The sequence below is a fragment of the Thamnophis sirtalis genome, unplaced genomic scaffold (assembly GCF_051295495.1).
Source record: "Thamnophis sirtalis isolate CommonGarterSnake01/CBP01778 unplaced genomic scaffold, rThaSir2_p1.2 scaffold_12, whole genome shotgun sequence".
Lineage (NCBI taxonomy): Eukaryota > Metazoa > Chordata > Lepidosauria > Squamata > Natricidae > Thamnophis > Thamnophis sirtalis.
The window spans coordinates 24,092,597-24,113,281 of NW_028261392.1; the positions used below are offsets into that span (position 1 = coordinate 24,092,597).

Consider the following 20,685-nt stretch of genomic DNA (forward strand, 5'->3'; position numbering starts at 1 on the left):
ATCGAGAACCCTCTCTACATGATGTTGGGGAAACAGTGCCAAAGGCTGGGGTGACGCCAAGTAAAAGCACAAGTGCATCGGCAATAATGAATGGTGGAAAACCAGTGAACAAGAGTAAGACCACATAGCCAGAGCCTTGGGGATGTTGTGACTTACGGAACTCTCTATGTACAGCTGAGCACTTTATCCTTGCAAGACTCTCCCACTCTGGTGTGTGCGGATTGGCTGGAAGCAAGTGACGGCTTGCTCTGTACTCCTTCCAAATCTGTAACTCCTCCCACAGCAAAAGACTTCTGGATGACCAGCTGAACTCCGACCATAGAATGCCCTACCAGATATGGAATGCCTTTTAATCTCTTTTCTGTGACTGTGACACCTCATGTGAATGGCATACTTCACAAGTACACTTGATATCTCTTGCCTGCTGACAGTTACCCATAACTCCCCCTTTGGAGCCCAGGAGACCCCCCCTCCCCTCCCTCCCCTGTGTTTCAAGTTCAATTTTGTAGCCCACAGAATAATAACAAGTAATTTCTAGATAGATGCTGTAAAACCTGTGCTATTATGGATTTTTTCTTCCTCCTCTTTTTTATGAGGCTGCTTGCTCCGCTGTCTGTGTGACTCCTTTGCAGGGATTATGTTTTGCTCAGATTGAAGCGTTGCTGATGGCTTAGTTTTGGAAAGCAATCAGAGAACTAGGGGAGCCTTCAAAACCCTGTTAGGGATCGTACCTGTAAAAGATAGGATCATTGCAAATAAGGATTGCGCTTGAATACAGTCCAGTATGTTCCCGAGGAAGGAAAAGCATCATGTGTGGCTAGTCAACAACCTTTCAAGGCCAATGTTTGATACCCCCTGTGTGTGCGTGTGTGTGTTTTATACATATCACAGACTTACTGGTAATGGTAACATTTGCCTTGCCCAGCGAGCAAGACCCACATATTTTTAAGAAAGTGGGTCCAAAGAACTCTGTAGGCCTTGTAGGCCTGAATTAAGGCTCATTTTTCATCTACTAGTACTCATTATCTGAAATTCAAAAGAAAAAAAAATAGAATGAATGGGAATTCTGCTACCTACGTCTCTTTCAAAACAATAGATTCCTTCTCCTGTTTTTAAACAATGGAACGTAATCCCATCTTTATTTATGGCTGTAGTTCACTCTTACTCAGCAAAGCATGGGCAAGGAAGTTGTGTTTTTCTCTGCAGCACCAATGCAAAAGATAGTTACCGATTATACTTTAATATTTTCAGTGTTACAAAGAGAGGAAAGATTTTTAACATATTTGAAGGGTTCCTTTGCATTTCTTTGATAGCTTAGCATGCAAAGTCCAGGCAATATATTGTTTTATCTATACCACAGCACTATGTTTCCAGTCCAGCTTCTTGGGATATTATGGCCACCAAATTGCTAGATTTTCGGTGCCTTGCATTTATCTTATTATTTTGGTTTTCCCTGTATTCTACAAATTTAAGAAAATTCTAATGAAAGAACAAGGTCAAGAATGTTTCTTTTTTGATTACTAAATGAAATAAATACTAGTATTTTTTATTTTTTTTGATAGAGAGCCTTGAGGCCAAAATGAAAGAATAGTACAGGCTATTCTTACAAAACACTCTTATGGATAAATTTTTCAAAGTAGATACTGGGAAACTATATTGAAAACAAGAAAGCATGATGTGGACCAAAATGTATCTTTGTTCTGGAAAATCATGTATGAAATGTCTAAACATTTGCACTCATGTTTGTTTTCCATTTCAACTTTGGAACTTTTTTTTCAACGTGATTTTAAATATTGCTTTACTTTTCATAGTTATTATGGAATGTTCAGATTTCCTATTTGGTTTGGTGGTAACAGATTAAACTTTGAATTAACTCTTGAATCTTGATTCATATCAACTTCTATTTGAATAAGTAAGCCCTTAAGGTAGGTGTGTAGCACATTGCTAGTAGGTTATTCATGTACAACAGGAGTATTTGACCCTCCAATTTCTTGGTTTCTCCATGCATGGTAAGAGGCTGTTTTAAGTTGATTTCTTTCAGCCACATAAGTGAAGCACATTAAACATTATTCTGTTCCCAGAATTTAGTAGCATTTGAAAAACAACAACAAAAAAGATTAAAAGTGTTTTACAACAAAGGAAAGAATTGGCACACAAAAATGAACCATAAACATCCTTTTCTCCTTGGCTTCTAGAGAAGGAATATCTTAGATATGGGAAGAAGGCTTTTTTTAAATTTTATCCCCACACAGGGTAGAAAGAAGTCATTGTGGTTCTCCACAAGTGGATCAGCAGTGGCCTGGGGGATTTTAGAAGCCATGCCATTTCAGACACTCTGCATAGTAGACACAGAATTGGTCTCTGCCCAGCTCTACCAGCCTGTCACATTTTTTTTCTGAATTTTGAAATGTTTTGTGGGTTTTTTCCTAGAGCACCAGTTATTTGAGGCTGCTTACTTTGATTTTCAGTATACTTCTGTACTGTGCAACTGAAAGCTCTCAGACAAGAGTGCAAAATAAAAAGTGTGAAATGTATCATTTCCCTTTCATTTTGATGATGATGATGATGATGATGATGATGATGATGATGATGATGATGTATGGAGCTTGGAGAGGGGAGAGGTTGGGGGCTTGTAAATCACCTCAGGACTTGGAACCAAACATAAACCATGAAGCATAAGGTGAGGTAACATCAGCTTGTCAACTCATTTTATTATGCCAGTAAGATTTTTTTTTTCTGCTGCTCCAGACTTGTACTCATTGCACAATTCTTCTGTTGGGGCACCTTTTCTTCTCTTTCCATGTACAAAGAGGTTTTGGGGCCACAATCAAGATTAGCCAAAGGGAACTACTCTCTTTTGCCAGCTGCAATACATTCCCTTAAATTTTTACATTCGTGCCCATACTGCCATGTCAACCAGCCATGTAGTTAATAAGAAGACCGAGTTCATGTTTGTAAATGATTGGCACTATATACTATAAGTAGAACACATGTATTCCCCTCTTTGTTGTAATGGATGTAGATTGCCTTCACACCTTCCATGACTGGGAGGATCTCAAATAAGCTTATTTGAGAATCTAAATCCATTTCAGCACAGAGGAGAGAACGTGTGGTTCCTTGTACTTTAGTTACTTTTTTTAAGTTTGTCTCATCTGTTTGCATGGGAAAAGGATGGTAATAATGATTTGCATGTAGTAGGCTATATGTATCAGACCTGTTGGTATGTACTGCAAAACTGACATACATATAAGCAACAAGTTTGTCTGCATTGTACAGTTTGTGTTTATTACCATTTTGTTGTATACACAGATACAGCATATTGAATAAAATATTTATATGAAACACATATTTAAAAATACCCTTTACATATTTTTTTTAATGTGCAAAGTAGCACAGCATCGGTTGCAGCCTAATGAGACATCAAAATAATTTGGCAAAGCTCAGTTCCCCAAATCACACCAAAGAAAATCTTAGGGAGGTCCTTGGTTTATTATCTCTCTCATTGTTTTCCAGGACGAGATGACACCTTTGGTTCCCTTTCAAATTAATTTTGCTGTCATGTGAAACTTTCTTTTCGGCTGCCTGTTATTTCCTAAAGAACTGTACTGTAAATCTGATGGAATCAATGTGTAACTATAGATTGTGTGTTTTATACTTCCATGTACACTCTATCTTTATGACTGAGCCTTCTCCATTAAGTTTGCCCATTTGGATCTTAATCCACCAGTCAGTTCCTGGAATGCCTGAAATAGAGGCAATATTATCAATAAAGATGGTGGTGATAGTCAAGTCATACACTTCTAATTCAATTGGAGGAGTTGGAACCCACCCCCTCTTAGGCTGGCATTCATATCTACAGAGAGAACACATTCTACTTCAGTGTTTCTCAACCTTGGTGACTTTAAGTCCTGTGGACTTCAACTCCCAGAATCCCCCAGCATAGCTGGCTGGGGGATTCTGGGAGTTGAAGTCCACAGGACTTAAAGTCACCAAGGTTGAGAAACACTGTTCTACTTGGTGCATTGAGAAATCATTCTAAATTAAAGGGCAAGATACAGAAGCAAGAATCCTTGCAGTGATTCCTGAATCCTCCCTTCCATAATGAGTGGGATCATAAAGTTGTATGTGGAAATGTTTTCTATATCTATTTCAGAAAATTTCAGAAGATGATTAGATAGATAGATAGATAGATAGATAGATAGATAGATAGATAGATAGATAACACCCCCCCACACACACATTCTGAAATTTTCTCCTAAACAAAGCCTTAGCCTTTATTTAATTTGGCTTTTAATTTGGAACATCTCAATCTAAAAAGAAATCCCTTGAACAAACTTAGTTTTACTCACTGGTGTCTGCTTACATTTAGTCTTAAGAGACAAAATGAAAAAAAAAAAAACCCACATTTTGGATAAAATATTATTAAATAAAATGTGAGTTAACTGTTTCTTCTGTTTCTTGCCAAAATATTAGATAAGTAGATCTTTCCCATCTTTTCCCATTTCCTAGTTAGCCTTATTAGTCCAGCAACATTCATAAATTCCATATCAAAATATGGAATTTATCCCTATATGGTTATGATATCTGATCCACTTGAAGTAAGTCTATGCAGTAAAATAACTAACAATAAAAGTGAACTGGAGTTTTGGCTAAAACCTACCCAGTGATTGTGCTACAATAGTGCAACAGCTGATTTGATTTACAGTATATATTATCTGGTTCCACCACAAAACCGCGCTCGACTAAACCGCGCCCGACTAAACCGCGTCACTGACGTCATCAACAGGGCGACAACAGCGCGGAGACAGAAGCACACTGTAAACCCTGAACCTAAAATTAACCCCTAAACCTAACCCCCCCTAAACCTAATCCTAAACCTAACCCTAAACCTAACCCTTAACCTAACCCTAAACCTAAACCTAACCCTTAACCTAAACCTAATCCTAATCCTAACCCTTAACCTAACCCTAAAGCTAACCCTAAACCTAACCCTTACCTTAAGTTGAATCGGCTTGCTTTCAAAGCGCTATTTAAAGCGCTCTTCTTTCTCCGTGCTGGCTGTTGTCGCCCTGTTGATGACGTCAGCGATGCGGTTTAATCGGGCGCGGTTTAGTCGAGCGCGGTTTTGACGGGTCACGATATTATCTAATTTATTGTCAAGAAATTTGGAATTTGGTCTAGACCAGTGTTCCCAGCCTTGGCAACTTTAAGATGTGTGGATTTCAACTCCCATCTTAAAGTTGGTAAATTATGTAGGGAATATAGCCCAAACACCAATGTTTAAAAGTGCTTGTTTGACACAACATTTGCTGTATTCATAAAAAGCATGAAGGTGACTGCTCAAAGAACTAGCCCAAGTATTTTCTTGCAACATCCTTTTTGTTCACAGCTGCTTCTGCTGGGATGTATAAAGCTAGTTTGGTTACTATGTGGGAGTAGATGTGTAATAATTCTTTTTCATTAGACCTAAATTAACCTCCCAAAGAAATTTTCAAAGCTATCGAATGTCAAAAGCTGATATGTCTGCTTTCACAATTAGTTAGCATCCTGATGTGGGGTTTTTTTGTGTGACCAGGGCTTAATTAAGAAAAAACATTCAAACACATAGGATTTCATCTGCACTTTTAAGTAAGAATACACCTTCCACTGCTATTTGTTCCTGAATGCTTAATTGGCTTTAAAATAATATCTTCATTTTGAAATTGTTAATGTGTAAACCTAGTAGAGAGTAGAGTAGAGAGTTGGTCTCTGACAGAAAACCACTTGAAGAAACTAGAAGCATTTGAAATGTGGATATACAGACGGCTGTTACGTATAAGCTGGGTTGACAAAATCACAAATGGGGAAGTAATAAGCCACCTGGGAAAGCAAATGGAAATCATCAAAGCCATTAAAAAGTGAAAGTTAGAATATTTTGGACATGTGATGCGACACCCAGAAAAATACAGCATCCTTCACTTAATCCTCCAGGGAAAAATGGAAGGCAAACAAGATCCAGGCAGAAGAAGAACATCATGGCTTCAGAACCTAAGGGACTGCTTTGGACAAAACTCAGCAGCACTTTTTCATGCGACTGTTGACAAAATTAGGATTGCCAACATGATCGCCAACGTCCGATGACGGCTATGGCACAAGAAGAAGAAGAAGAAGAATGTGTATCCCTGTAGAAATGAATAATTGTGCATTGGAGTTCTGCTTAATAGCAAATTCTGCCATCTACTCCCCCAAATCGATAAATGAGATTAGAACAGTGTACAAGTTATGCAATGGCTTCTTAGTCCCTTATTATTTCCCAATCTTCTCTAAATAGCAAAAGAGTTGTTTATTTTATATGTAGCGTGTGGTGTAATAATATTAGTTATAAACAAGGAAAGGGATCTAATCTTATCCCAGATGCACTATGGAGTGGATTTAATCATTCCCTCCCACCAGGGGTCAGTTCCTACCAGTTCTAACCTCTTCTATAGAAAAGGTTCCACAAATCTACAGTGCCGTTTAGAACCACCCGTCTGCACATCATCAAGAGGAAGAGCGAGAGGAGGAATTCTGGGAGTTGAAGTCCACAAGTCTTAAAGCTGTAAGTTTGAACACCCCTGGGGTTTTTTTCTAAAGGGTTAGGGGTGCAAAAGTCTTGTAACTTGACAGCTTTAAGACTTGCGTGCTTCAAATGCTAGAGTTCCTGAGCCAACATTTTGGTTGCTAAGCAAGAACGTTGTTAAGTGAGTTTCACCACATTTTACAAGTTGGCTATGCCCACCCAGTCACATGATTGCCAAGTCACTCCCACTCATTCATATGGCTGGCAAGCCACTCCCACCCAGTCACATGGCTGGCAAGCCACTCCCACCTGGTCACATGGCCAGCAAGCCACTCCCACAAAGCAAGCCATACCTACATAAGAGGTTCTAAAAAATTTGAAACCCACCACTGCCTCCCACCATCAATAAACCTAGAATTCTTGGGTGAAATGGCCCATTGCTACCAATTATTAACTGGATGGAAGTATGAACAAACAACTCTTGATCAAGCAGCCAAATTTTTTTAATGTATGATAGCTGGCTTTTTCTATCATGAAAAACTGGGGGGAGCGGGTTTTGTGGAGGTTACCAGGTTGTTAATTTTGTGCTCTTTTTACAGGATGTTGCAGATGGAACCATGTGTTGATACTTGAAAGGTGAATCCTCAAAATTCACCATGAAAAACCTTTTTTGTCACTTGCAACAGTTTGTTCCTGTTTGGTTAAAAACAACCGCAACATGTTCCTGTTTTAATACATTCTATTGCACAGCTGCAACCGATTTTACTTTGCAATCTGAATAATTTATTCCAGAGTGAAATTTGGAGGTACTGGAATTAGAGGATGACATAAAAGCGACAGAATAATAATCTCTGCTGTGCTGGAAAACTGGGTATGTTGTTTCACAGCCATGCTGGAAAACGAATGAATGAACGCTTCATTGTGGCCAGTGAGCAGAAAAATTAGTACACTGGCAAAGCTGGCAATAAAACAGCAAATAGAAGAATTAAAGATAACAGCAAGATAACTCACAGTGTTAAGAAACGTTGCATCATGCTCTCTTCTACACCCACTAAAACAGCATTTTGTGACAGTTCAAGAAATGAACTCATTCTGGCCTGATCTGACAGTAACAAAGTGCTGGAAGGATGGTGGAGTTTAGAGCATAAAGTTCCTATAAAGAATGTAAAGATTCTCTTATTTCTATGAAGATGCTTATAATATGGTTATAGTTGTTGAGCTGTTATTAGTTTAATTCTATAGAGAGAAAGCCCAATATAACTGAAATCAATGAAATTAATCAATCTGTGTTCACACGTGACATAATTTACCTACTACTGTATTGCCCACTCCCTTCCCCGTCCCAAAAAAAGTAACTATCTCCACCATTACTAAAAGATTTACCAACTCTGCTTTACTAATCAGTATTAATTCCTAAATAGAAGGGCTTAAGACTATCTTGAATGAGTTATCAGCTGCTTCCCAACAGTAACATATGATCCAGGTTTATAAACCCCAATTTCAACGTAATGCAGAGATGGTTAATTCTTGCCAGGTTACAACATCTTGCTGAATTGCCTAACTTTAGATGCTAAGCAGGATCAGGGCTGATTGGGTGGGTGACTACCAGGTAATTCCAAAGGTGTAGGCTAGATGGGAAGTTAACAAACATCTCAAAACAAAGCAATGGCAAACTAGTTCAAAACTGTTACCCAGATAAGTGTGTGAACCAGTGGAGGGTTGCTAACCAGATTACTGCTGGTTCGCTCGTGCTCGCGCGTGCACTCACGTGCAACATTTTTGCGCATGCACAGAAGCGTCCAGGTGGATGGGCGGAGCCTCCTGCCGCCGCCACTATCAGTTCAGCCAAACCGGGCCGAACCAGGAGCAACCCACCTCTGGTATGAACACGTGCATATATAAAGGTATTAAAAGTTGAACTTCAAAGACTACAAAAGAGAGCAATAAACTTGAGCACAAGGGAAGTAAGTTTTTTTTTTAAAAAAATGGGTTGTTTTTGCAAATATCAAAACTTAAAAAAAAACAATTCATGAATTGTAGAAGGTGATGAGGTTGTCATTGATTCTTAGCTGAAATGCTTCCAGGCTTCATGAGGGAGCAGCACAGCAAAACCTCTGCAGGAACCTGAAAAAGAGATAACGTTGCTTTAAGAGGTCCAGACTAAAGTTAATGTGACTCTTAAAGCAACAACATATTTGCTCATCGCAGCAAGGAAGCCTGAAAAACTTTAGGCTGCTGTAACAAATTTAATAATCTAATGAACAGGTGCTGCATTGGCAGGCATATAAAATCCAAAACACTTTGGTAGCATGCATAACCCTGGCCGATGGGTGTATATCCGGACAAACAGATGTTACTGTTGGGCTAACCAAAATTGGTCCACAGAAGGATGAAGGCCTCTGCATTTGCACTGCAGGCCTTGAAATATTATGGGTTGTAACCAGGGGTGGGTTTCTCACCCCGTTCCAACCGGTTCGGTTGGAATGGGGCCGGCGTCGGCGTCGTGCACGTGCGCAGTGCACACATGCGTACTAGCATCTGTGCAATGCTCCAGCTGCTCCTGGAGGATCGCGCAGGCGCTGTATGCGTACTGCGCATGTGTGGAAGCGCAGAACTCGTCAAAACCGGGTAAGGAGCACAGGGAGGCGGGTGGGCCGTTCGTCGTTCCGGGAAGTTACTTACTTCTGGGTTCGCCGACCAACCGGTTTGCGGGGACCGCCGCGAACCGGTTGAAACCCACCGCTGGTTGTAACTGAGCACCCTACTCTAGTGTGGGTTGATAAGTAGTAGCTTTTTGGTTTTCATGGTCTAGGGCTGAGTACGTGTGTCTAGAATCACCCACTCCTTTCTTGCCCCTTTTTCCTTCACGAAGAGCGTCTTCTGCCACATACCTCCCAGCGTCCGATAAGATCACATAGGATGGGCCTTCTCCAGGTGCCATCGACTAGATGATGTTGTCTGGTGGCTCCTCGGGGGAGGGCCTTCTCCGTAGCTGCCCCGGCCCTATGGAATGATCTACCCCCAGAGATCCGGACCCTCCCCACTCTCTCGGCCTTCCGAAAGTCTACTAAGACTTGGCTATTCCGGCAGGCCTGGGGCTGTTGACTTCATGAATGAGGTCCAGCCCCACTAAGATTGAGTGCATGATGTGTTTTTTAACTTGCTTTCCCTCTCTATTTTAATTTTTAGTATTCTTTTTAGAGTTGTTTTTATGTAAGCCGCCCGGAGTCCTTCGGGATTGGGCGGCATATAAATTCATTAAACTTTGAACTTTGGTGAAATTACCTGCTAAGAGAAAACAAGGTGGAAAAGAAGAAACGTCTGCCTGATTAACTGTTAATCAGTGTATTTTTTTGCAAAATGGATTTTAAAATATCTGCGAGGTTGTTTTCTGTCTATGTTTGCCTGATGTTGGAGATACAAAATTTAGTGGTATTGATCACAGAACAGAGTCATTCAAATAGAGATAAATGCTAAATATTAGAGACATTCACTCCAAGAATCAGAATGGCACCACAAAGTAAGAGTCTACTGTTCACCTTGGACTTTCTTTTCTCCTTATTGCTTCTGTAAGTACTTTAGAGCTTGTAGTTTGCATGTTGGGTGAGAAACACTGTTCAATTCCATGTAATATAAAGATAAAGGCTCCATCTCTTAGTTTTGACACCATTGTGGAACTTAACCAGTGGTGGGTTGCAGGCGGTATGCTCTGGTACAGGCGTACCAGAGCCTGCCCAGAGCACTGGATACCATTCCGGTATGGTGCTCTGGAGGGCCCACCTGCCTGCTCGAGCTCCCTACTTGTCTTTTAAGTCTTCGGTGCTTCCGCGCACGGCACATAAAGCACCTGCGTGACTCTCTGCTGAGCAGCTGAAGTGTCATGAAGGCTCGCGGAGGCGCTAAGACACATGTGTGCACTTTGCGCACCCATATGGGGATCCGGACCCCACCACTGAACTTAACCGTGCAGAATGGAACTCACACCAACATGATTTTTTTACAGAAGTCTTTTTACACATGTAATATTTTAGATTTCAGGCATAAAGCCATGGTTACCAATCAGAAACTACATTTTATTTTCAGCCCCTTTTCTATTACCCATCTAAGGAAGTCACAGTTCTCCTGATTACAGGTTCCACCATTCAAGACCTTTTCTGTGGTTAAAGTGGCTTACACTTATGCAACAATAGCCATATTGCACCAATAACATATGGTTTTGACTATTAAATTGTTCCTACCACTAAATTAATACAGCCAACAAATGTTCAATGAATCCTTCTAGTTGTTGATTGTAAAATCCCCTACTATTCCTGCACAGAATAATTTCTTTTAGGGCTTCTAGTCAAGCAGCATCTGATCTATTAGTTCACCATAAATTATCGTAACAACATTGCATCGATATATTTTTGAAAAATGCAAACTTTGCAAATGACGTATTGTAGCTTTGAGGATTATTTTTGTGATGATGCCTGAACGTAACTTCTAATAGTGCATTATGCAAAGACATTTAGGGGCTACTGTGCTCACAACTCTTGAGGAATACAAGTTCAAATCTGAGGTTGTTGTAATGCTTTTTAAAAAAGATCAAGATTCTTATGGCACATGGGGAGTGAGGATTAGATAACTCTGGTGTCCTGTTGCAATTTCATATTACATTCATTTATTTATTAGAGGCTTTTATCTGCTCTTTCTATAAAAAAAACCCCACAAAATATTTACTATAATTAAACATATGTACTTTTGCCAACGGGAGAGTCCAGAATTCAAATACAGCTACTGAACTGCTGCAACAAAGCAACGTATTAATTTTTTATATTAAAATGCAATGTTTTCCCAAACATGTAAACTATTTAACAATGAAGCTTTTACAGATTTTACAGAAAAGGGTAACTGCTTTGAAAAGAAGCTACATTTTCCCCTTTGAGGAACTAAACAGTTGGCAAATGTTGATGTACAAAATGCAATTATATGCAAATAAATCTTGGGGGGGGGGGCATTTTTTTTAAAAAAAACCTCAGTGTAACTTCACTGTGAATAAATTCTGCCTCTGAAATTTCAAATAATATTCTTAGATTTTCCTGTTTGTGTGTGTAAAGCATTCTTATGGCCTATAAGAGGGCTGATGATATACAGCTGCCAGTGGACTCAGCTGGACCCATTTTGTCCCTAATTACTGGTTCAATTCTCCCCCTCCCACTCTGATTATAATCCCATTCGGAGAAGAATTCCCAGGTACTATTTAGTTTGCCAAAGCACCCAAAAGTGACCCCACTTTAAAGACTTAGAAAACAGAGTTTCCAACTGGCTGATCTCACTACTAATACTCACCATTGCCAGACTAACACAGCACTTACTATTGATAGAGGAAGTCCACAAGGATCCAGTTTAGAGAAGACAACTTGGGAAAAGGCATCTTCCCTTAATGACCTTCTCTTTTGTTCTTTTTGTTCTCTTTTTAAAATATCAAAGTTTGATACCTTTTTCATACGGCAATGCCTTCTACGACCTGCAACCAGCCTACGAATCCCTCAGACCTCAACTCAACCATATAGCCAGGGCCGGATTTAGATGAAAAGAGGCCCTAGGCTATTCCACTTATGAGGCCCTTTCACCTCCCATTTTTAAGTTTGTAAATTACATGAGAGACAATAAAATACATCATTACTGTGATATATATTAATATATATCAATATATATAGCTGGCCTCCCGACGGAGGGCGGCTCTGCTCTGCGGCAAAGGTAGCGAGGCCAGCCGCCTCCCCTGCTGTGCTCAGCTGCCCAGCTCGGCCCCCTCGCCCTCACCTGCCTGGCCGCTGGTGGGCTCCGCATCGACGGGGCGGCTACTGGGAGTGGCCGCGCCTCTCGCCCGACCGCTGGTGCCAGGAACGTGGGCGGGCTCCCCAACTGCCGCAGTGCTGGAACGATCTTAACCAATGCATTTTTATGTTTGTTTATTAGTCATATGCGTAGAATTTCTCCTTATTTTTGGTTCAGTGTTTTAGTGTTCACTATTTTTAGAATAGTGTAGTTTTAATTTTGCTAACAATTTGAATGTAGGCCCCTCTTGATCTTGAGGCCCTAGGCTGAAGCCTAGTTAGCCTATAGGAAAATCCGGCCCTGCATATAGCCAATCAGAAACAGTAGCGACCCTCAACCCACCCACGCAACACCCCCCCCCCCAGCCAGCACTTCACCTCTCAATGACCCTCCCCTGACATACCCACACCTGACTCATGACAAGACTCAACACAAGACCCTGAACTGATGGAACCCTTACCTGATCAGTGGTGGGTTGCTAGTCAGTTTACTACAGGTTCGCTCATGCGTGTGCTTGCACGTGCACAGGACAAGAAGCTACCAGCTAATTAGTTGGCAAGTGGCAGTGATGGTGCTGGGGGGGGGAGAAGTATGTGATTGGCAGTGGGTGGGGTTCTGAATTGTTCTGGTAGTACCTATGCCCACGTAGAAGTCCTCTTTTGTATCAGTTTGCCACAAAGAATGCATATTATCTTTATTTTACTTTTTTTTGGGGGGGAATACATGTGTATGTATATGTGCATACACACAGTTGATATCAACTTATTTTTGTATACTGAGAATTTTTTTTGACAATATGGAGATTTATAATAGCAATAGCCCTTTGACTCATATACGCCTCCATAGTGTTCTTCAGAACTCTCTCAGCAGTTTGCAAATGGCAGCATATTGCCCACAACAATCTGGGATCCTCATTTTACCAACCTCGGAAGGACAGAAGGCTGAGTCAACCTTGAGCCAGTCAGAATCGAACTGCTGGCAGTGGGTAGAGTTAGCCTACAATGGTGCATTATAACCACTGCACCACCATGGCTGTATAACACACACACACACACACGCGCACACACACACACACACAGACGCACAAAAAGGCACGCACACGAAGATATTCCAAACAGAATTGTCCAAGTATATATTTGATATTTTAATCAAAAGGAGCATTTTAATGCAATCGAAAGGAGAGACAACAGAATTCACCTTGCCAAGCATGAATTATTTCTCTGCTGCTTAGTGCCCCATAGCATTGCTGGGCCTTGTTGCCAGATTCCTCTTCTTTTTTTACTGTCACTCCCTTTGTCCCCAATTATTTTGTAATCCACCTACTTGTGGTTAAATATGTACTGAAAGTGACTTCTTCCTGTTGGTCATCATACCAGGTGAAACATTCTAACAAGACTGGCAGAATTATAACCAACAAGATTTTGACAGCAGTGTAGGCAAAGAGGACAAAGAAATTGCAATAAAATTATGCTGTGAAAAACAAGCATTTAAGCAAACACTGTATGCTTGCAACCTGTGCCTAAATGACTCACATAGAACGTATTTTTCAAGATTCAGGTACTTTTATTTTTTTTTCCCTTAAAAAAAGCAGGGGATGCATAAATCAAGATAAATGGTTTGATTTCATTGCTAATCCTGTGGAAGGAAGCAATGCTTTATTGCAGGGAGGGATGTCCTTAAATGCTCCCATTCGATCCAGCTCTTTCCCCCAGGTTTGGTAGATAAGTGAATGAAGATTGATAGTAAGTGATAAATTAGACAGCAAGTAGCTTTTGTAGGGATCGAAATGAAAGTTTTCAAGAGAAAAATGAACTGATTTCCATAGTCAGAAGGATCCCCCCTCCATCAATGTCACCACCAATTCAGTCATTTTGCATAATCCTAAACCATTTTGAATTATGTCACTTAAAACACTTCTTCCATTACTAGGAAATTGAAATTCAGTAATCCAGGTACTGTATTTTTTGCACTATAAGATACTCTGGACTATAAGACACACCTAGCTTTTGGGGAGGAAAAACAAGAAAAAAAATCTGCCTCCCAGCAACTTGCTTCCTTGCAGCAAACAGAAAACAGCCTGGTCAGCTTCAGCACAGCCTGATTTAGCGCGAGCAGCTAATTGGCAATTGGATCAGCCTCCCGGAATCCCACCAATCAGCTGTTCCCTGTTTTGTAATGGGCTGAAAACAGGATGCACGGAGGCCAAAAGCAGGGTATGCAGAAGCCAAAAATGGAGTGTGCAGAGGCCGTGATAGGTGGTGGCGGCAATGGGCGGCAATGGCACCAATAGGCGGCAGTGATCCCTGCAGCCTGGAACAGCTGATTGTGGTATTCCGGGAGGAAGATCCAACCGCCAATCAGCTGCTTGTGCTAAATCAGGCTGTGCTGAAACTGACCAGGCTGTTTGTTGCTTGCTACAAGGAAGCAAAATTGCTTGGAGGCAGAGACCAAAGGATGGGGGCTGGCAGGTGGGCAGGGCTTCAGCAACATATGCTCTATAAGACACACAGACATTTCCACCCACTTTGGGGGGTGGGAGTGTGCCTTATAGACCAAAAAATACGGTACATTACATAATAAATCTTGTCTCAAGATTTGTAGCACACTTAAAAGCTATGCAAGAGAGAGAGAGAGAAAGAATATATATGCAGAATTAGAACCACAGATCCAAACAGCTCATATATTTTAAGAAATATTTTCTTGAGCTGATTGATTAGGATGGGTAGGGTTTTTGGGTTGTGTTCATCTTACATTTATGTAGTCTAGCAGCCTCATTTTATACCACATATCTGTCAGTCTTCAGTGTTTCGTGCCAACGTTAGGGATATTCAGTCCCAAGCCAGATCTCACATGCATTTCCGGTCCAACCTTCCCAGCACTCGCAGTTTCCACAGTTACATATACCATTTCCTGGAACAAAACAACATGTCCATAATTGAAATTAAAAATGGGTTGCTCTGCGAAAGTATAAACCACCACAAAAAAATAGCTTTTATTTTTCTTTCTAGGTATTTCCCCCTTCTGGCTTGGCCTGAAGCTCACAAGACTTGTGGCATTTATTTTCCTTCCAAATTGTGGGGATCCTGAGAACCCCAAAATTGATTATGGTGGATCGCACATAAACCCCTTTTGTATCTCTGTTTTAAGGAGACCTGATGATGAGCAAGAAGTGAGGTAAGATCCCCTAGGAAGTAGTTGCTGCCTCAAAGTAATTCACCCATGTTCATAATTCAAATGGCATTTGAATTATGGTCTTCCCAGTCCAATTCTAGCACTAAGAATTTAACTTATGAGTAACTGTGTGAAATTGCAATTGTGCATGTGTATACATGAGTGGGAAAGAATATAACACCAGGTAAAGACAGCTTGCACCATTTTAAGACAAGTCCAGGTTACTTGGAGCCTGACTTGACATAGGGGTTCCTCAACATGCGGAGAAAGGTATTTATGATAGTGAACATTTATGGTATGAGAGATGTTATGACAGCCTCTGTGTTTCATTTGAAGTTCTTGGGTATAATAGAATAATTTACTCCTTCCTCTTTCAAAAATCAGTTTTATAATGGGAACTGGAAGGATAGGAACTAAGCAATCAATTCCAGTTGTTGTTTTAAGCATTCCTAAAAAATCTCTCTCTCTCTCTCTGCGCATCTCCCTCTCTCTCCCTCCCTCCCAGTCTCTCTCCCTCCATCTTCCTCCCTCTCTCCCTCACTCTATCCTCCTCCCTTCCTCCCTCCTCGCCCACCTTCCCCCTCCCTCCCAGTCTCTCTCCCTCCCTCCCTCCCTCTCCCTTCCACCTTCTATCCTTTTCTCCCCCCTCTCCCCCCCTCTCTCTACGGGGGGAGCTTTCTTATTGACTCTTTAAAACTCTGCTTCATACACATAGCCTTTTTCTTTCCCCAGGTCTAATTAAGAGGATTTCCCTCACTTATTCATGAAGGAAGACTATCTTTGAAAGTCAGGAAGCTATTTCCTCTCATTCATTTAGAAATCTTTGTTTTGCAAAGCAATAACCATTTAAAGGTGCTTTGCCTCTTAGTTTATAGTGCCTGCTCTGAACTCAAGAGGCTGTTGGGTGGGTGAGAGCATGCAATGCTTGGAAGCCACTCAGATGTAGTGTGTCTTCTTACAGAGGAGATCGGTTGGCTGTGGAGATCATACAACTAAGGATGGGCTGCTGAGGGCTTTCCCGAGTTCGGGAGAACCCATAGCTAACATTATAGCCAGTTCAGAGAACCTCCAAATCCCACCTCTTGCTGGCCTCGCCCACCCTGCCACTCTCACCCCATCCCTCCCCTCCCAGGAGTCTCCACACAGTCCAATTTAGCTGCGAAGTAAGTGCATGGCCTGCATGGAGGCTCAGGTGGGAGGTGGAGGGGGGACAGGCCTCCTGGAAATTCCGGAAGGCCAGAAACAAGCCCGTTTTCAGCCTCCATAGAGCCTCTGGAGCATGTGGGAAGCAGTTTTTGCCCTCCCAGAGATTTGAGGAAAGCCTCCAGAGCCTGGGGGAGGCAAAAATGCCCACCACCACCACCACCGTGATGCAGGAGGCTGACTAGGTTATGCCCACCATGGCCATGCCCACCCAACAACCAGGAGAGAACTCGTTGCTGCAATTTTTGAAACCCCCTCCTTGCATACAACACCTGTACAAATAAGGCCATCATATTTGTCACAATCCCGGTCATCACATTCGCAGAATTCTCCTGAAATGTACCATTCCTGGGAAGAACAGATGCATTTTCCACAGTGACAGGAACCTGAAAGCACAGAAAAAAAAATCATTACTGGTACTCAGAGAAGAGCAGAACTTTTCAATCAGGCAGGGGGTATCTTAGGTAATCAGTGCTGATCAATAAATGATTGTCTACAAGGAGTTCATTGTGATAAAAGCCTATTGGTGAGAAGGGTGTTCTATGGGGGGGGGTGTTAATGTGAAGGTTTTTTTTAGGATGCTCTATAATGATTTCCCTCCATTTTGATTTAGTCAGGGCTGCTTGGAAGAAGGACATTTTGTCTTGGTTCCTAAGCTCTAAAATCAAAGCCATTCTTCTCTGCGGGATTAAGGGAGAGCGGATGAAGGCATGTGAGAAGATTTAGTTAAAGTAAAGGGAAGAGAAAGGACAAAACCTCAAGGTTATTGAAACTACAGAGATGTAATCAGGAATAAAAACAGAGTGAGGTAATAAGAACAGGTCTCACTGGACTGTATATAGCTGTGTGGAAACACAATCCTGCTCACGTATCCCACTTGCTTTTCTTTTGAGCACTTTTTTCCCCAGGCCAGAGTACAAGTATTTGGGCATTTACTACATGAAAAGAAGACAAAACGTCTAGGGTTTCAATCTATCAAGTAGGCTTTACTCGAGGCCATACCTATATTGCTAACTCCCATCTTTTTAGGCACTGTTTTTTTGAACAGCAAAGAGTTAACTCAAGAATTGTCTTCAAACTAATGATTTGAACAGGTGTGCAATTATTTTAAAATCCCACTGAATAGCAGTCATCTTTGAATCAAGCTTGACTCCTGGTGACATCACTAGTTTCCAAAGGACAGTAAGAGATGCAGATTCCCATCAACTTCTTCTAGTGTGTTTCTAACTCCATCTAACAAAACATATCTGGTATTTAGCAATAGCAATAGCAATATAGCCGTTAAACTTATATACCGCTTCATAGGGCTTTTAGCCCTCTCTAAGCGGTTTACAGAGTCAACATATTGCCCCCAACAATCCGGGTCCTCATTTTACCCACCTCGGAAGGATGGAAGGCTGAGTCAACCCTGAGCCAGTGAGATTTGAACAGCCGAACTGCAGAACTGCAGTCAGCTGAAGTAGCCTGCAGTGCTGCATTTAACCACTGTGCCACCTCAGCTCTTTCCCAGAATCTCCATCTACGTCCATGATGGCGAACCTATGGCATGGATGCCACAGGTGGCATGTGTAGCCATATCTGCTGGCACACAAGCCATCAGCTCCAGAACACATGTGCACACTGGCCAGCTGATTTTTGACCTTCCAAAAGGCTGGAGGAGGCTATTCTCACTCTCCCCAGGCTTCAGTAAAGCCTTTGGAGCCTGGGGAGGGTGAAAATGGGCCCAGCGGGCCTACAGAGGTTTGGAAACAATCTGAAAAATGGACCCAATGGGCCAACCGGAAGTTTGGAAATGAACTTCTGGTTGGCTTGTTGAGCCTATTCTTCACCCTCCCCAGGCTCCGGAGACTTTCCAGAAGCATGGGGGAGGGAGACAACGGCCTCCCCCGAGCCCCTGGAGGAAACACCAAGCTCAGCTCGGAGGCGAGTAGTGCAGCACACATTGGGAGAGAGCATGTGGAGGGGGGGTGTTGTGCATGTATGTGGGGGATGCTTTGCTTTATGGGTGCCAGCACACACCCGCGCTATTGCTCGCACGCCCTTGCATTTTTGGTATTGCATTTCCCTCTTCTTTGTGGCAGCCCCTCAAATATTGGAACACTACTATCATGTCACCCCTGGTCCTTTTTTTCATTAGACTAGACATATCCAATTTCTATAACCAGTTTTTGTATGTTTTAGTCTCCAACACTACTTAGAACCTGGACCTCTTTTTTGACAAATCACATGATTTTTTTTAAAAAAATGTGATTTTGTAAAAAAAAAAAAATCACATGCAGACACACACACACACTTTACAATAAATAAAGCACAAAAGTATAGGTGTGCTATGATGGTATGTGACATTCATGCAAATTATAATCAAATTCTGCAATGCTGTTTTGCCTGTCCCAATTTCCCAAAACATTTGAGGAAGGATGGATGTAAACTCTGCATTCTTAAGTTATGCGTCTCCACTAAATATATGAAGTGTTATAAAAGACTGGATTTATTCTACAAAAAATAAACGTTTCATTTCATCTTCTACTTCATCTTAGAATATTCTTTCTTCTCCCCTGGATGCAAGGCATGACCTATTGTTGCCCTATTGTTGCAAATGCCACGGATCTTCAAAGACTAGGACCAAAATATAATTTACAATGAAACCTGATGATTACAACATGCCAATTTATAAAACCTCTAAAATAAAGGAATGGGGTGAATTTTAATGAATATGAATTGCACAAACAGTGCAAGAGTAGGCGTGTGGGTGGTGGACAAGAACTTTTCCGTTCTGCTCCAAAGCAAATTTCCTTCTTAGAGGTTTAGCAATTGTAGAGTTGCCTGCTGCTAGTAGCACTTAAAGCCTAATGCTAAAATATATCCCATAATACACAATGACCCCATATTGATACATACACCCACAAGGATATCACCAAATGGAGTGGCATGCTGTTGGTAAACAGTTCCTGTGGGCAAAAGTTCTCAATGCAATGCGGAGTATTTCGCCACAAGAACGTTCTGTGATATAAACATTTTGAAAAGCTTTTTTTTTTTTTTAACAACAATGGATTATCAAAGAAAGTGCCTCAAGATGTAAAGCACAAATTGTACTTTTTTTAGTTTTCAGGAACAGGGCCAACTGAAGTATCACTCCATCCCCCACTTACTTACCCTTTCCTGAGCATAATATGCCGTCGGCTGATTCACAGATACTTCTGCTCTCATCTTCAGCCATGTTACATTTCCTTGGGTGTTGACACAATTTTCCAAACCATCCATCCTTACAAATGCAACGACCGCAGGAACAGGTCCCTTGATCTAGATAAAAGGAGAATCCCTAGGCAGGGACTTTAATATGCAGAGGAGTTTATTCGCCTTGTCTTTTCAGAGGGGCTCGTGAATCTGCCTCTATTTCCACCTCATACCAAGGATGTGAGGTGGTTTAGGCCACGGGTTCCCCATTTTTTGGTTCCATGGACCAGTGGTGGTGGCTTCAGCAGTTTTGGTAGTGGTGGTGGTGGGGGAATGGTTTCGCAAATGCAACCTAAACCCTGTTCATGTGCAAATGAAGCTTCACATGCTCACCTGCCACTTGTTTGTCCCCCCTCCCCCTGCATTGTGAGCCGCCCTGAGTCCCCTCAGGGAAAAGGGTGGCATACAAATAAAGTATCTACAATCTACAATCTACTTTGGCAACTCAATTCCCAACGGGACGTGGACCACTTTTGGCACCTGCTCTCTCCTAGGACTGTGTTTTCTGTCATGTACTGAAGTTAGAAGACAAAGTTCTTGTGCTAAATGTCAGTAAAAGAGCCTTGCCAGAAATCTTGTTCAAACTCTTAAGGCAACTTTGTCTTTCATTTTTAGGGTTTTATTGACTTTATTGTAATTTCATTGATTGTTGTGAGCTTTCCAGACCAGTGGTGGGATTCAGCCAGTTTGGGCTGGTTTGGGCAAACTAGTTGTTAAATTGC

The 20,685-nt window shown here is 41.6% G+C and overlaps 2 protein-coding genes across 5 annotated transcripts in view; one reads left to right on the forward strand and one right to left on the reverse strand.

Annotated features, from left to right (window-relative positions):
• The window catches only part of FGF14 (fibroblast growth factor 14), a 371,366-nt gene extending 368,020 nt beyond the window's left edge, over nt 1-3,346 (forward strand). For all 3 annotated transcript variants that reach the window (XM_087726264.1, XM_087726265.1, XM_087726266.1), the window contains one exon: nt 1-3,346. This exon is cut by the window's left edge and continues 9 nt beyond it. In XM_087726264.1, coding sequence (XP_087582390.1) covers nt 1-128 — 128 coding nt within the window. In that variant the 3' untranslated portion in view covers nt 129-3,346.
• A 4,866-nt stretch (nt 3,347-8,212) lies between these two features.
• The window catches only part of ITGBL1 (integrin subunit beta like 1), a 186,337-nt gene continuing 173,864 nt past the window's right edge, over nt 8,213-20,685 (reverse strand). Inside the window, exons 9-12 of one of the 2 annotated variants that reach the window (XR_015698170.1) lie at nt 19,883-20,029; nt 17,002-17,115; nt 15,107-15,265; nt 8,213-8,662 (exon numbers count right to left, since the gene is read on the reverse strand). Coding sequence is in view for 1 of the 2 variants with exons in the window: in XM_087726189.1 (XP_087582315.1) it covers nt 15,174-15,265; nt 17,002-17,115; nt 19,883-20,029 (353 nt within the window). In the remaining variant the exon portion in view is untranslated. Of the gene's footprint in view, nt 8,663-14,906; nt 15,266-17,001; nt 17,116-19,882; nt 20,030-20,685 lie in introns of those variants that run through there. The other variant, XM_087726189.1, reaches the window with a different exon arrangement.